Genomic DNA, 15,161 nt, shown 5'->3' with positions numbered 1-15,161 from the left:
TACATAGAAGTTTTTCAGTTGCAATCTAGCAAAATGTGAAACGGTTAAAAGAATATGAATACTTTGCAAGATATTGTCTAATTTGGAATGCACTGGGGAGAAAATCTGTTACATACATATAAAATATTTGAGTTAATAATGTTCAAGCCTGTTCATACCACAAATATTTGAAACTCTTTAGTGAGAGTTTCACGTTCATACCTGAGTTTCCAAAGAGCAGGGAGGACATATAAATGATTCAAGAAAGTTACTTTTTTTCCCCATTGACACCAAGAACACAAACTCATTCAGCAAGAAAACTGAGGACAATCGCTTTATTCTCTTCAAACATTTTTCAATTATCAATTTAGATAGTTTTTTATTTATTGTGAAGGTTAATCATAACATACTTTAATGATTGTTGCAGCAGAAGTGGATGTTGTGTTTAGACCGTAGTCAAGGGAATAAAATAAAGGAACTAAAATAAAGGCGATCAAAATGCAGGAAATGACAGTATTGCTGCTTCCACTCTTGTTGAGAAAAGCTGAGAAAAACGGAGCTGTTGCCAAGTTTTACAGTATTTATAGAGAAAAAGGGAAGGAATGACATCATCCACAAGATTTACAGAACAATTCAACTTTTAGTCACAGTGAAGATGATTTAAAAAGTTTTACACATTGAAAATGAGAACTACTTCACTTGCCTTTGGCATAAATCAACTTTTATTCTTTGGTCCCGGACAACTTAGTTGGAAACAAATAAACCAAGCTGTTGCTTCTCAGTGATCAAGTGTGGGGTCATTCTTCAAAGCACAAACAGTCCAGCATTTATTTGCAGTAACTTATGAAATGTTAGAATAGCTTAGTGTAGATTTGACAAATGTTTTAGAAATCCTCTATGCTCCACATGTGGAATATTTCAGAAAGCGATAAAGCTGATGAAAAGGTTCACCCTTACAGAAGACTGCATGATGCTGCAAGAGCTCCTCATGAGCCCAAAGACTACAACACTACACTTACTACAACAGGCTCTTTCTTCATAGTGTTGATATGAAACTATGTCTGTACAATCAGAAAGACAAAGCAAAAGTTCAACTTCAATGAGAGGAGCAAAGAAATCTTTACACTCAATCATCAACATGAAGATCAGACTAATGTTTGATAGAGAGACCAGGACTTCTGGAATGGGTTTTTTTTTTCTAAACAAATTAGTAAAATTTAATTATTTGGACGCTAAGAGAGGTCATGTTTTGAATAAATGTGGAAATAGTAATTCAAGAACACAACCGCATACCAACTGTGAAGCTCAGGGCTGGAAGTGTCGTGGTTTGGAGAAGATTCGCTGGCCGTGTGCCATCACAGAATCTGCTATGAATCTACCGTTCCTGAAGAAAGCTTGAAAATCTGAATGAAAAAAAAAAAGAACGAGAACCTGCAGCCTGACAATAACCCAAAACATGCCAATAAATCCAACAGGGGCTTGCTGAGAATCATTAGATATAAAGTCCTAGATTTAGTCAAAGTCCAGATCTTGATCTCATTTAGATGTTGTTTGGCCACTTGAAACAAGCAGACATGAAAGCTGTCAAGCAACTCAGACGAAAATGAAGTGTGGGTCATACTTTACTCAGACTGACGTCAAAAACTGGCAGGTCACTACAAGAAGCATCTTATTTCATCTAAAGTGGGAAAAGTCTGCATAAAAACCTTAGAGAATGTGGAGTACACGTTTGGTTGTGCTGGTATGCAGATGCACAAAGATGTGGAACCACTAACAGGTGGAAAAAGGAGGTGCTAAATCTGTTTAATAATAAAAGGTCAAAGAAGGTGTGCTCTGCATTTGATTCGTTTTTTGGGTTTTTTTGTTCAGGAAATAAATTCAAGTTCCATACCTAACCACAGCGTTGGCAACACAAGGAGGAGGGAGATAGATTGGATGAAAAGAGAAACACTTCTTCTAAATGCAGACAAACTATTCCCCCAGACCAAGGACAATCATTACCTGAGGGGAAAAGGCAGCATGTGCGTTAGGGGAAGAGATGCTTATACTGGCGCTGATCTTGAAAGGGCCCCTGCAATCGATCGCGTTAAGCTCCCCGTGAAAGAGAGAAATCAATATGTTTTTAAAGGCGAAGCGGGCTGCATGCGGTGCATGCGTGTGGGCTCCATTGATACAGCCAGACGCGTTCAGAAAAGGAGCCGCTACTGCAAAAGCGCTATCACGTTTCGAGGTCAAGTGGTCTCATTTCCAATACTTATCTGCAAAATCATGACACCTGTGAGACGCATGAGACTGGAAAGATTGCACGTTTGTGGATTACGCATCTCTGTCTGGGTTCCTATTATCATAGAAGAATATTAGACCAGCATTTGAGCAGATAAAGAGTTTGGGGGGGGGGGGAAATCAATTGTTTTAAGAAGAACTTTGCAGAGGCATAGGTGAGATCTGGAGGGCTGCGTCAGGATTAGTTAATGAATAGAAAATCTAATGAGCAAAACTTACCTGTGACTTTTCGAAAAAAAAGTAATTGATTGAGGAGAGAGTAAAGCAATCAGTCTTACAGCTAGTGATGAAGATTGCCTACACAGGTTCAGCTCAGGAGAAAAATGAGTGGGAAGGAGGTCAACAAGTGAAAAGAGTAAAAAAAAGAAGCAAGTCAGGAGGGAAACAAAGGAGAGAGAAAGCAATTTAATTTCCATCTGTAGCCAAAACAATGCTAATCAATACAAAAAGGGCACCCACTCTATAAAACACATTTCTACCTCTCACCTCCCCCCTCTTTCCTCTCTGTCTATTTCCATCTCTCTCAGGCACCCTCTCAGCGATAATTCACTCTTGAGTTGGCATCTGGGCCAGTGAGTTTGATCCAGTCGAGCCAGGGGTGATAAGACATCTCTGCACAGATCTAACACACTTTCCCTAAGTTCTCGCACAACGCGGCAACCTAAAGGTGCCAGAGAGTCACGTGTGAGGCTGGAGTGAGAGACGAGGCAGAGTGGAGAGTTGGAGCCCTCCATAAAAAGAAAAGTGCCTTCAAGTGTGCTGGATGATACAACTCTGGCATGTGATCCCAGGCAAGTGGCATCACCATAACATTTACCTAATGACATCCAACAACCATCATCCTGCTGTTGAGAATAGATAACATAAAGGTTGAGGACAAGAGGTTCTCGGATACAAAAACAGCTTCTAATGGTCCTGATGCTTCCAATGTGGTTTTTATGCTACAGAATCAGGAACGGCTAATTCAGAACAGACACGAGTCTGCCCTCTAGTGGTGACAAACATGAACTAATGGAAAATGGGCGAAACAAAAATCTTTTCCCTCTTGATCCACAAACAAACAATGTATGGCTTGAGTATATTGAGTTAAGTACCAGCAATACTAGTAAATAATTGAACAGGTGCATAACAACAGAACATACACCATCAAAAACCAAGGTATAGTTTTTATATTTGCATAGCACCATTTGCATCTGTTGTGACATTTATAGCATGAACTGTTTTGCTCATATAACTTTTGTTATTCAGTTTAATTTCCCTCAATAAATTATAGATTTAAAAAAAAAATCTGTTATTTTTGTCCAGTTTTGAAAATTTGTTTGATGATCTGAAATAGATTATGATGAAAAAGTAAAACAGAAGAAAGATTTAATAGGACAAATGTTTTTCAAAAACAAATAAGGAAATTGTATCTGTATAAATATAATGTGGGTAAAATTAAACAAAGCTTTAAGCCTTTACACTGTTTTCAAAACAACAAAAATAATGATGTTATATGTTATTGGGGAACATAAATGCCGTACAAGTGAGTTATGAAAGAGATTATAGTTTTCAGTCTGTGTGCATTCACAGAGGTTATAAAGTGCTTACACTTTTCTTACTTTCTTTCTGTCCTCAACATTTTTACAGTGTTTTAGGATACTTTGCTGAACTTCTTCAACTGCACACAAAGGAGTAAGAATTTGGACATTTTTATTTAGTCTTTTCTTTAAAAAGTAAGTAAGAACATAGCATAGCCAAATTATCACGTAGAACATTTTAACACCAATCTAGACTGATAAAAAACAAAAAGAGGGAGTATGAGGAGAACAAACACTCCCATGGCTGTATTATTAATATGATATGATTTCACTGTGTCAGACCTTCAGTCTCTGAGTCTGTGTTGCTGCTATTGCTGGTATTTATGGGTGCAGTATTGATCTGAAACCCAGTGACTCATTCCTTGTTGTGGCTAGAGGTCTGTGGTCGAAAGAAGACCGAGTCTATCTCACAGAAACACTGCTTACTGTTGACTATTACCTAAAACTAAAAACAGAGGAAGCTAAATGAGAGATGTATCATTAACACTCCTGTAAAATAAGACTTTTATATTTGTGATGCTAAAAAAAACCATTAAAACTGATAGTAGTTTTATTACTCTTACTATAAAAGCTGTTTTAAGTACACTTTCCATATTGATTGATATAATCGTACTCCGAGTATTATTATTTTGGGTACATTTATTTAGCGGGAATAAAATAAGTTAAGAAATAGAGGTAAAAATACCTTACGTGAGAGCTCAGATGAGCATTGTAAAAAAGCAAATGTAGGTCAAATAAAGCTTTCAGAAATACCATTTCTGAAAGCAGATGGCCTAAATCTACACACAGAAGTTCACAATAAGTCTCAATCCTGTTCAACAAGAACAGAAAAATAGGGATCCAATTCACATAAGTGGAACAAAAATGGACAACGATAAAAGTATTTTCAGAATTTGAGTGGTGGTGGTAGCTTGATGGTATGGGAAATATTGCATTGGCAGACCTTGGGTTGCTTTGCACCAACTGAGCACTGTCGCTGAGAATCCCACAGTGTACCCGTCTCCTGATGACTACATTCAGTAGGATAATGCATCATCTCACAAAACTCAAATCAAACTTGTTTAAACTGGTCCCCTATACATGTCAATGAGTTCATTGCCCTCCAGTGGATCTCATTTAGGACGTGGGATGGCTGATGTGCATCATGCATGTGCTGCTGGAAAATCTGTGGTAACTGTGTGATACTCACATGTTGTTATGGATCAAAAGTATTGGAGGAATTCTTTACACACCGTGTTGAATCTACGCCAGAAACAATTAAGCAGTTCTGAAGGCCGAATGGGGTTCAACCTGGTAACAGAAAGGTGTGCCTAATAATGTAGCCTGTGAGTGTCCTCACACTTTGAGTAATTTTACAGCAATTTTGTCTCATATTGATATTATTTTTGGAAACCATTTTTAATGTTTCAAAATGAAAGCTTTCCTCTCATTTTCACAGTTTGGCCATGAGTCATTGTACAAAACATTACATGATTTTGTTGTGATTCCTGATTGCCTTCAACATTGAAACTGGATTGAATGAATTCATTAGATTTTACAGTGATAATTGCATTGTTGTTGTGTAGTTTTCTGCCTAAAACAACATAGTTCAAAGAAAAAAGATCTCAGCCTTCAGGTAGCCTGGAGGAAATAACAATGCTGTATAAGGGTGTGGCTGAAATGTCTTGTATCTCTGATTTTTAAAAAAAATCATATAAAACCTCCTACTGCAGGAGAAAGAAGCTGACACGCATAACTCACCTGTATCACTGATGTATTGTTGAGGGATCACGTCTGGACAACTTTCTTTTCAGCTGCTGCGGGGCTTTTTTGTTCACCTTGAGTAAACACGTGTTTTTTAGAGCGAGACATGAGCACAGCCAGGGTTACAGCTCCGCCTTGTGGTAGAAGACGGATATAGCAGCTTAACCACTGCGCAACAAAGTACAACCCAACATGTTTATCTTATTCAGATGCTACTGATAGCAATAATAATAATAATTTTAAAAAAAAGATCAAAAGAAATGTTAGCATTTTATAACATGACAGAAAGAAAATAACAGAGAAAAATAAACAATTGAGTTTAATCCGTCTTGTTTACTTACTGAAGTCATTTCAATTTATTTGTGGCTTTCTGTCCAGGTTGACATGACCTGACATTTTCTGTTCCTTATTTTCGTGAACAATCAAAGGAGATAGAATTGGGGACAAACACTGTGGAGTGCTGATTGTTCAAATTTATCTTATTAATCATGTGAAAATGTGAAACTGTCAGAAGTTTTTCGGATCTGAAACATTTAATCTGCATCAATTCTGATCTGGTAAGGTATTATTTCATCTTTTAATTTCCACTATTGCCTTTTTCAAAAATTAGAACCTGGTTAGCACAATAGCACTTTACAATTATTCTGTTCAGTTTTTGGTTTGTTGAGGACATTTATTTAAAACTTAGGATTAACATGCATCATCATAAAGGTTGTTTTTTTTTTACTAAGGGAATAAATACTACAAGTGTCTGCATGCGAATCAAATTTCTAAACAATGAATGTCATGTAACTGTGGTAGGGACATAGAACAGGAAGTGTTACACACACATTTCCTGTACTGAACACAAAAACAGGCTCTATGGAAAAGAGCCTGTTTGACTGTTTTTGCATTTTCTTATTTTTCTTTAATTGCATTTCCATATTTATACTTTACACTTCATGACAATTTATTCAGTTGTTTGTTTTCTAATTTGTCATTTTTGTGCTTGACATGCAGCCTATCATTACGAAACCAGACAGCCCAAATACAGTTTGTTTGGGACTTTGTTAAATGACAGATTGTTTTTCTGTATACGTTTTTCTTGTTCTTCCATACTTTTTATTGATTTTGAATAATCTCAACATAGTTTTTGGACTCCTTCATCTCAGTTCTTTTTAACTTAATAACTCAAAGTCATGGTCCTGTGTGAGAATCAGTTTTTGGGTATTAATCTTACCTAAAAACACCACATTTCACAATATTTCAGTTTTTTTTTTTTTTACAAATTATTTTTTGAAAACCTAAATTATTTTCTAACTTCTTTAAATTCAGGCATAAATCCCAAAGCAATTATTCTCGCAGCTGCCAAAAATAATAATGCAAGATATTAGTTTTTAATAAATATTTTTTTGTGTTATTTATAGTACTAAATATTGTTATTTGCCATTTTGCTCAGCCTTAAAAATATAAAACGCAGCACTTTTCAAGGTACAGTAACAGATATTTCTTAATTCCAAATGGACCAGTTTTGTCTTTCTTGTAAGCAGCATTGGCCTCCGTTCAGGCAGCTGACTGGCAGTGTGCAGCAACAGGTGATGTGTGTTGATTCGTTATACTTCATGTTTCATTCAGGCAGAAAAACAGATTTTCTGGCATCACAAAATGACTTAAACCGCAGCAGTTTTAAACTTTTTTAAACTGGTGTTCATAAAATGTGTTGGGAGCTTTTGTTCAGTCTTTTTGATAAGTAATACTAATGGTAACTGATAAATTGTATTATTGTGACAGGATTCTGAACAACGTGGCACCGGATGTTTTTGCCTCCGTAAACAGAGACCTCGTTTATTAGAAAGTTACGGGACATTCTTATTACTTCATATTTCATCACCAAGGTAGTAGAACAACCACTGGGTGTCAGAAAGAAAACTCCCTGTTCAGCTGTTTATCTGAATTGACCATATTTGGGGCGTCGGTCTGGGAGGCAGCCCGTCAGCGCATACTCACAGGAAGTGAGTCACGCTTACGGTAACGTTACGTCCTTGTTGCAGCAGCAGAGGAAGAGAACAAGGAAGCAACATGTGCGAACCATAATAACTCCAACAACACTCAGAGCAGGCGGACGGGCAGGTACGACGAGAGGAAAGCGGATAGATTCACGGGGTTCCCACTAAAAGGATACTTTACTAACAAATGTGAGTGTTTTACCTCTTCTACTTAACTTTTAATGTTTTTGAATCAAAAGCGAGGCATTTAAAAAAAAAAAAAATTAAAATACATTTCTCTCTAGTTGTATTTTATAGAATGGATTGGTTTTTTACATTTATAAGTTTTAATTAATTTATAGCAGCTTAAAACTTTATATATATATATATATATATATATATAGCCTATATATAAACCGGACTTCAAAATTAATATTGGGTGTTTTCGGTTAAGTTCAAAATGTTAACTCTTGCGCTGAAATTACGCTTCGTAGGCTGGTTTCTGCCAACTTTCTGAGTTTCCACTTGGGGCTTTCCGCTCCGTCAAACAAAACAAAAAAAAAAAAAACCCCGAACGTGTTTTTTTCCTGTCTGTAGAGTGAAGTTTCCTTTTACAGTAAAAAAAAAAGTATCATTAAAAAAAAAGAATGAAAATGTTGATTTTGTAACAATTATTTCAATTATGACGAATATTATCACCCGACAGCCACACACTAACACGTGTCCATGCTGCGTATCACGTTGTGGACATGTGTGCTTTGTCTTCTCATTGTCCCACGAGGAGGATCCAATTTATTTGGATATAACAATTTATTATAACGAAAGCAAAACGACTAAAGGGGGCACGCAGTGTTTTTCCATCTTTTTTGCGAAGCACATTTACAGATAACTTTGTGCTTACTTTATTTTATCACGCTAGAAGAGAGATTCATACCCCAGGATATTTTAAAACAACGAAACTCGCTATCTCTGTCTGGAAACCTAACCAGAGTGTTTCAGAATAAACCATTTGTGAGGACTGGGAGCAGACGCTGTTTAAAGACCTCTGAGCTATGGGGGCTTTTCTTTAAGGAGTATGTCTGAGCTGTTAGATCAATTTTGAAGTATCAATTCAGAAAACGACGAGCAATCAGGCTGTCCTATGGTTGCTCAGCATTGTGATTCATTTGTTCAATGAAAGCCATTAGGAGAGCACTGAATAAGTAGTTGTATGTCTTAGGATGTTCTTATTTGAAACCTGACATCAAAGACAAGAACTACATTTAATAATCAGAAGGAATGGTGAAAATCTGACGTCGCTGATACACTGCTAACAGTTTATTATTGAAGGAAGACGTGGACTGGTATCAGGAGGACGTTTGTTTTAATTTTAAGCAAAAAATTTAAAACAGAAATGTTTTGCGTGATCACGGTGCTTTTATTGAAAACGGTAAGACCACAGCATATTGATTTATACATAGTCGAGTTTTCAGGTAGATGTGCTTATTGAGCTGAATATTATACCCTTTGACCTTTTGTGATTTTTGTGTAAACAAAGTTGATACTATTTGCTTATTATTCTGGCTTTTTGCAAAGCCTGCAGCCACATCTCGGTTGTTGGCTTGTGGTTTTATCACAGCGTTATGCGAAAGATTTCCAGTTTTTTTTTGTTAATGTATGTATACAAATATTTGGAGTAAAGTTTAACTGCTTTGTAAGGAGGATAAAAGTGTAGTAGCTTTCTTTCAGCCAGCTGACCGGCAGCAGCATTAATGTTGCATTAATGCCGCTGAAAATGTGGATTTTACAACAGTTATTTTAATTACAGAAAATATTACACTTAATATTAATACTAACTAATACTATAGTTAATACTCATATTAGTCAATACCAATATTAAAATACTAACTGCTAATATGTTGGTAGTTAATCTCACCTTCATGCTCCATGTGAGATAGATGTCTGCTCATCTTTATTTTATTGACATCTCAATAAAAGAAATTTATGCAGATTTTCCAGAGTCGCAGAAAATTTTAGCAATCTTAGCATTTCAAATCCTCAAACTGGATACAATTACCGGCTCATGTCTAGTGTAAAGGATAGCAATAAAGTGACGCATTTCTCCAAAAAATCATCCAGGATTAATTTTTTTAGCTATAAAATAGTTTTTAAGTGTATATAATTATGTAATCCACAGATTTTACTGGCAACAGTTCCAGTCGAATTGCTAGGAATAACTGGTTCCAGTTTGTGTGCTTTATAGGATTGTTAATGCTAAGAAAAACTTTGTTAAAATTTAAGTTTGACAAAGTTATGTTGACAATGAACCCACAGTATCTTAGTAGTTCATTTCACCTACATGAACTACTTTAAGATTCTCACTTGTGCATCTGACAACCTCAAAGTCTGTCGATGTAAAACTTGAAACAAAACGTGCAATGAATTTTATGATTAAAACAGAAAAAAAAATGTTATTGTGAAAATAAAATGAAAATGTCTTTTATTTTACCCTTGTTAGTTAGTTAGTTTTCACGTACGTAAGAGCCTGAATTTAATCCTTTTCCAATCAGCATGGTGAAAGTGCAGTAGCTTCTTTCAGCCAGCTGAAGAGCAGTGCTCAGCAAAATTTGCTCTTACTGAAATGACTTTGAATCTTAAATTAGTCATTTTATAAACCTTGTTATGGATTTCAGTGATAATTGTTGTTTCATGTTAGCACATTATTAGCTGGATTCTCTGTGATTTTTAGAATAAATCATTCAATAAAAATGATTGTTACCTGCCAAGGTCGCATCTTTTCATTGTATTTTTACCTGTTTAGGTCAGCACAACATTGAACTCACAGGGCAAATGGAAACTGAAAACATCTTTAAATAGAAAGCATGTTATTTTCTTTGGACACTTATTGACTTGTGCTACAGCTGCTGTTTTGCTGTCTAAACACAAGGCTGGGTGGCGCGTGTTTGCTCTCACGTAACGGCCCGATCATTTGTCAGGGATCTGAAGCCGCTGGCTTGTTGTGTCTCTCTTTGCCACTCTTGAGGGAGAGGCCGTCTCTGCGCTTCTCAGAACAAATAACAATTTTCCGTCAGAACACCTCACTCAAGAGTGAAGTCGCGATAACAAACAGCCGTCTGCACCGCAAAGGTTCAAGGTGCGAGTCTTCCGCCGGGGCCTCAGGATGTGAGCACGCGTGGCGTTAGGTTAGAGCAGCTGCACGCTCTCGGCTGCCTTGGCCTCTTTGGTCAACCTGCTCCAAACAGCCACTCTATCGGAAGATAAACACCGCAGAGCGAGCAGCGTATTTACATTCACTTGGCAACACGGCAGCAGCAGCAGCTAGTTTGCATCTTGTTTGCCTGTGTAAAAACCGTGGGTGTTTTCCACTTCGGAGCCGTGTCAAGCATCTGTAAATTCCTCACAGTTTTCCACTTGCCCTTTCTGCTATTTAAATAAAGGTATGGGGGGATTTGAGGGGGGAGGCTTAGGGAAGTATTTTTATCTCTGCCCCTGAAGTTCCTAATCCTCCTGATCCCGATAAAGGGAAGTTGAAGCACATAAGCAGATATGTGGAGATAATTGGCAGCAACAGTAACTTTTTATTGTGTTATTTACAGAAAAAAAAAAAATGAAGAGGGAGGTAAAAGCTGGAGTCGACTTCCTGAAGCGCCTGGTGGTGGCCAGAGGGAAGCTGGATGAAGCCAAAGCAGAGCTGTTTGAGGAGAAGCTGCAGAAACTTCTGTGCGACAAATACTGCGACCACTGGTACCCTGACAGCCCCAGCAAAGGCCAGGCATACAGGTAGGTATCAGTGCATGGCCTTCGGTCCAACTTTTGATGGATGAATGCATCTGATTCCATCCAAAGTTTCTAGATTTCTCTCCTAACTTGAACGCAAACGTTGACAGGTGTATCCGGATAAATAAAGACGGCCCTTGCGATGCGGTGGTGCTGAAGGCCTGTGAGGAGAGCGAGCTCACGGTTAGTGAGCTGGGACTCCCACCTGAGATAACTCTGTGGATCGACCCACTGGAGGTGTGTGCAAGGTGAGTCACCTGACGGCTTGTTTCAACACACAGACGCGTTACAGCTGCATGAGTCAGTGATTCACTAAAGTAGAACTATGAGTGACTTTCCCTGGCCCAGCATTTACAATTACTCAATTTCTCACTCGCAGGTCTGGGGAAAACGGCAGACCTTTTACAATAGCTCGCTTCCGTGAAGAAGAGGAAGACGGGCGCGTAAAGGGGGACCGGGATGACTCCTCCGTCAACCTGGACACGTCAGATTACCACTCTGCCACCTCATCAGACTGCGGCTCTGCCTCGTCCAGCGACACAGAGGAGGAGGCCAAAGACGGAGAGGTGGAGGAGAACAAGAATCTGGAGGAGCATGAGAAGAAGGAGGCAGCAGACGGCAACGCCTACACAGTGACGATGGTACCCAGAATCCGGAAAGGGAACGGAGACGCACTAAATAAAGTCAGATACGTCAGAAAGAACAAGGTGTGTTACTGATTCTGTCACTTGATGGGGTCATTTGAGTTATTAGAGCTTTATTGTTTGAAAAACTCAGGCTGATAAGCTACAGACACGCTATGAACAACACATTCTCTCATCACCACAAACGTAGGCGCTGTAATTTGACTCATACATGCACATCCAGATGCCATAAATACTTGTTGGCGTATTTTATGACACGGGTTCAACTATGATGCATCCCATTCTAGTATCCCATCACACTTGTGTATGATGCAAGAACTGGATAAGGCATTTAAACAATCTTCAGGAACAAATAAACTGTGTTTTTAAATGTAAATGTTCATTGGTGGCGCCAAGAGTTAGTTTAGCAGTGGTGGTAACATTTTTTCAGCATGAATTTGAGAGGGGGACCACTTGCGGCAATTATTTATTCATCCCTCTGTTTATATTATTGTTTCTAAAAAAAAACAAAAAAAGAAACTCACTTTGTGTAATTGATCCTTCATGTCCGTTTTAAAATATGCATTCCACTCCTGGTCCTGTCCTCAAATGACTCAAGATCAGATTTAGAGTTTCAGTTCTCTAAAATCTGCTAGTGTATAAAAACACAAGCTTGAAAATAGGAACTTGGACTACCAGCTTGTTTACAAAGATTCTATATTTTTATTAGACCTGAATTTCAACACCAATATTTCTTAATAAAACTCCTGAAATTCTGTTCTGGTGTTTGGTTTCCCAGTGTGGCTCATAGTGAAACCATGGAGATTATGAAGGAACATGACATGTTGTGTTGCAGCCCATCTGTGGTCATATTTTCCCCCTCAAGATTGAATAATTGCATCAAGTTTAATGCATTCAAGGACTTATCTGTTGACAGTGTCATGGCAAAGGTTTTGTTTTAATTTTAAAAAATGGTAGAATGAGTTATTCTTCTTAATTAAAACTTTACAAGTCCTTAAAAGGAAATAAAGAGATGCTCTGTCTTTAAGTGTGTCAGCTGCTAAGTCAGACTCTCATGATGATTCCTCATTATTTCTTCTTTATTTTTTCTTTATTTCTTTTTGAAAAGGAAGGAAAAATAATTTCTGCATCTTTGCTGATATCTTGTGCTCTCTCCAATCTCTTTTATTGCTCAGATTCCCGCCAACCTTCAGTACTTCTACCATCCGACACCGGTGTGGTCCCAGTACAAGAAGGGGACTCCGGTGTTCCTCACCACTGTGTGTGCGTCCCCCGCGCCGCCTCCTCCGCCGCAGCAGGTTTTTGGTTACTACCTCGTACCACAGCCGTCTCCACAGTTCATCCTGCCTCAGGCCGCCCTGCAGCCGTGGGGGGCAGTGAAGGGTTAGAGCATCCGTGAAGCCGGGCGGAGCATTATGCTTCTCCTTTAACTGAGCCATGTAGTGACGAGTCTTTGAGTGTGGCTGCATTTGGGCCAAAATGAGTAATGTTTTAAAAATTGTAATTTCTAAAGCTACTTCTTGCACAATCTTTAACTTTCCTGCGGACTTGTCGGGGGTCTTTTACACACAGCACAGCAATACAATGAACTTGAGCTAAAGTATTTTAATCTCCTTGTGTCTCTGTACTGCATTTGTTTTTTTTGTTTTTGTTTTTTTAATGTACTGTATTTATTAGAATGACTTCAATCACTGGGTGACTGGACCAACTCAGGAACTTTCAGCAATATTCTTTTTGCCAAAAGAAGTTATTTTGTAATAATCATAAACAAACATAGTTCTCTGTGCACAAATTACTGCTAACCTCTGTAAAGTACAATTCAGTTTCTTTACGTATTTTAACTACAGCAAGAATATCTGTATATCAAGATAATTATTTTTACTTAACTGGTTGTATATATTTAACAATGCATATCCACACTTTCTGATCTTTCTAGTTTGTTGTAATTTATTTGACCACCAGCAGGTGGTGCTCAAGTGGCATCAAGTTGATTTTTTATTTTTTTTTTTTATGAAATGGAGCCTCTGTACATCGCAAATCTAACTTCACAAAGCCTCTTGCTCCCTGGCTGCTTCCTACATTATTGTAAATAATCCTTGTTATGATCTGCTGCCGCTGTATAGAAGACAGATTCAAATCCATGCTTTCCTCACCAATTCTGTGATTTGGATGAATATTTATTCACTGTTTCAAAAGTTTTAAGCTTGTGTGTTTGATTTGTTTTTACCGTTTGCAGTAAACTTTTACTGCAGATTAAACTAATTTTTTACTCTACTCTTCAGCCTGTGGCTCTTCTTTCTCGTGTGAATGTTTCCTGTATAAAGGCGAGTTTGTGTGTTTTCTTCCTCAAGTATTTTGCAAGGGGAACACCTGTTGGTTTGAACTCGACTTAAACTCATCCTGTGTTGTAGACGTTTTCATCAGAAGCAGGATGCTGCAGGGGAAAGACTCCTGTGTGTTTGGCGTGTCAAGCCAAGGCCATGACGTTATTCTTCCTTGTTTATCTCATGGAGGGCTTGACTCCAAAATTTGTGCTATGAATAAATAATTGACTACATCAGTAGATAAATTGATATATTTCTGGAATATTCTACAAGTAAATAATGGAAGTTGAAGTAATTGGCAATCTGCACTTTGAAACTGTATTCTCTGTTTCCATTAGAGAACAAACAATAAACAGATTTGTTGTGCTCACCGGACTGTTCTCTGATGGGTTTTAAGGCTGCCTTAAATATATTTCAACCCCTAATGAATTTTTTTTCACATGCCTGCAGCATAATACTTTCACCACCCTGTTTTAACACGGAGATGGTGTTTTGAATGTGACTTTTCCCTGACATGTAGCTTTTCGCATGAAGGCCAAAGCTCCTACCTGAGCTGTGGGTCTCTGGAGCTTCTCAAACTGATGCTGTGTTTGTCTAAAATATGGTGGGTGGACGACAATGGTTTTGTTATCTTTGGAGTTGTTCTACACTCCAGCTAGCCACATTCATAGTGCCTGGGATAATATTTAGTCTCTTAACTTTAAAATTGTTTCGATTTTATTCCCAGCGGTCTGGTGTGTTTCTTGTAATATAAACTGGACCAAAAACAAATAAACACCCCTTGAAAAGTTTTATCTCCAAAAACTTTTTACTTCCACTTAAAAAATTACTATGTGTTTTATGTCCATTAGTCAAAATAAAACACGT

General features: G+C 37.8%; 1 protein-coding gene across 1 annotated transcript; it reads left to right on the top strand.

Moving 5' to 3' along the window:
- The first annotated feature begins 7,615 nt into the window (after positions 1–7,615).
- LOC103478479 (maternal B9.15 protein) lies at positions 7,616–14,244 on the top strand. The gene is made up of 5 exons (XM_008432371.3): positions 7,616–7,759; positions 11,147–11,329; positions 11,437–11,574; positions 11,706–12,033; positions 13,146–14,244. The coding sequence occupies exons 2-5, from the start codon at positions 11,157–11,159 to the stop codon at positions 13,356–13,358; spliced, it is 852 nt and encodes a 283-aa protein (XP_008430593.1). The 5' UTR covers positions 7,616–7,759; positions 11,147–11,156; the 3' UTR covers positions 13,359–14,244.
- Positions 14,245–15,161: the final 917 nt, after the last annotated feature.

The sequence above is a fragment of the Poecilia reticulata genome, chromosome 16 (genome assembly GCF_904066995.2).
Source record: "Poecilia reticulata chromosome 16, P_reticulata-male-v2, whole genome shotgun sequence".
NCBI classification, from domain to species: Eukaryota; Metazoa; Chordata; class Actinopteri; order Cyprinodontiformes; family Poeciliidae; genus Poecilia; species Poecilia reticulata.
Note: the sequence above shows the minus strand (reverse complement) of the source record. Positions and strands in the feature narration are given on the sequence as shown.

Coding starts and splice junctions, on each gene's coding strand:
- LOC103478479 (XM_008432371.3), top strand. CDS start 11,157: ATGAAGAGGGAGGTAAAAGCTGGAGTCGACTTCCTGAAGCGCCTGGTG. Junction 11,330..11,436: donor AGCAAAGGCCAGGCATACAG/GTAGGTATCAGT, acceptor AAACGTTGACAG/GTGTATCCGGATAAATAAAG. Junction 11,575..11,705: donor CCACTGGAGGTGTGTGCAAG/GTGAGTCACCTG, acceptor TCTCACTCGCAG/GTCTGGGGAAAACGGCAGAC.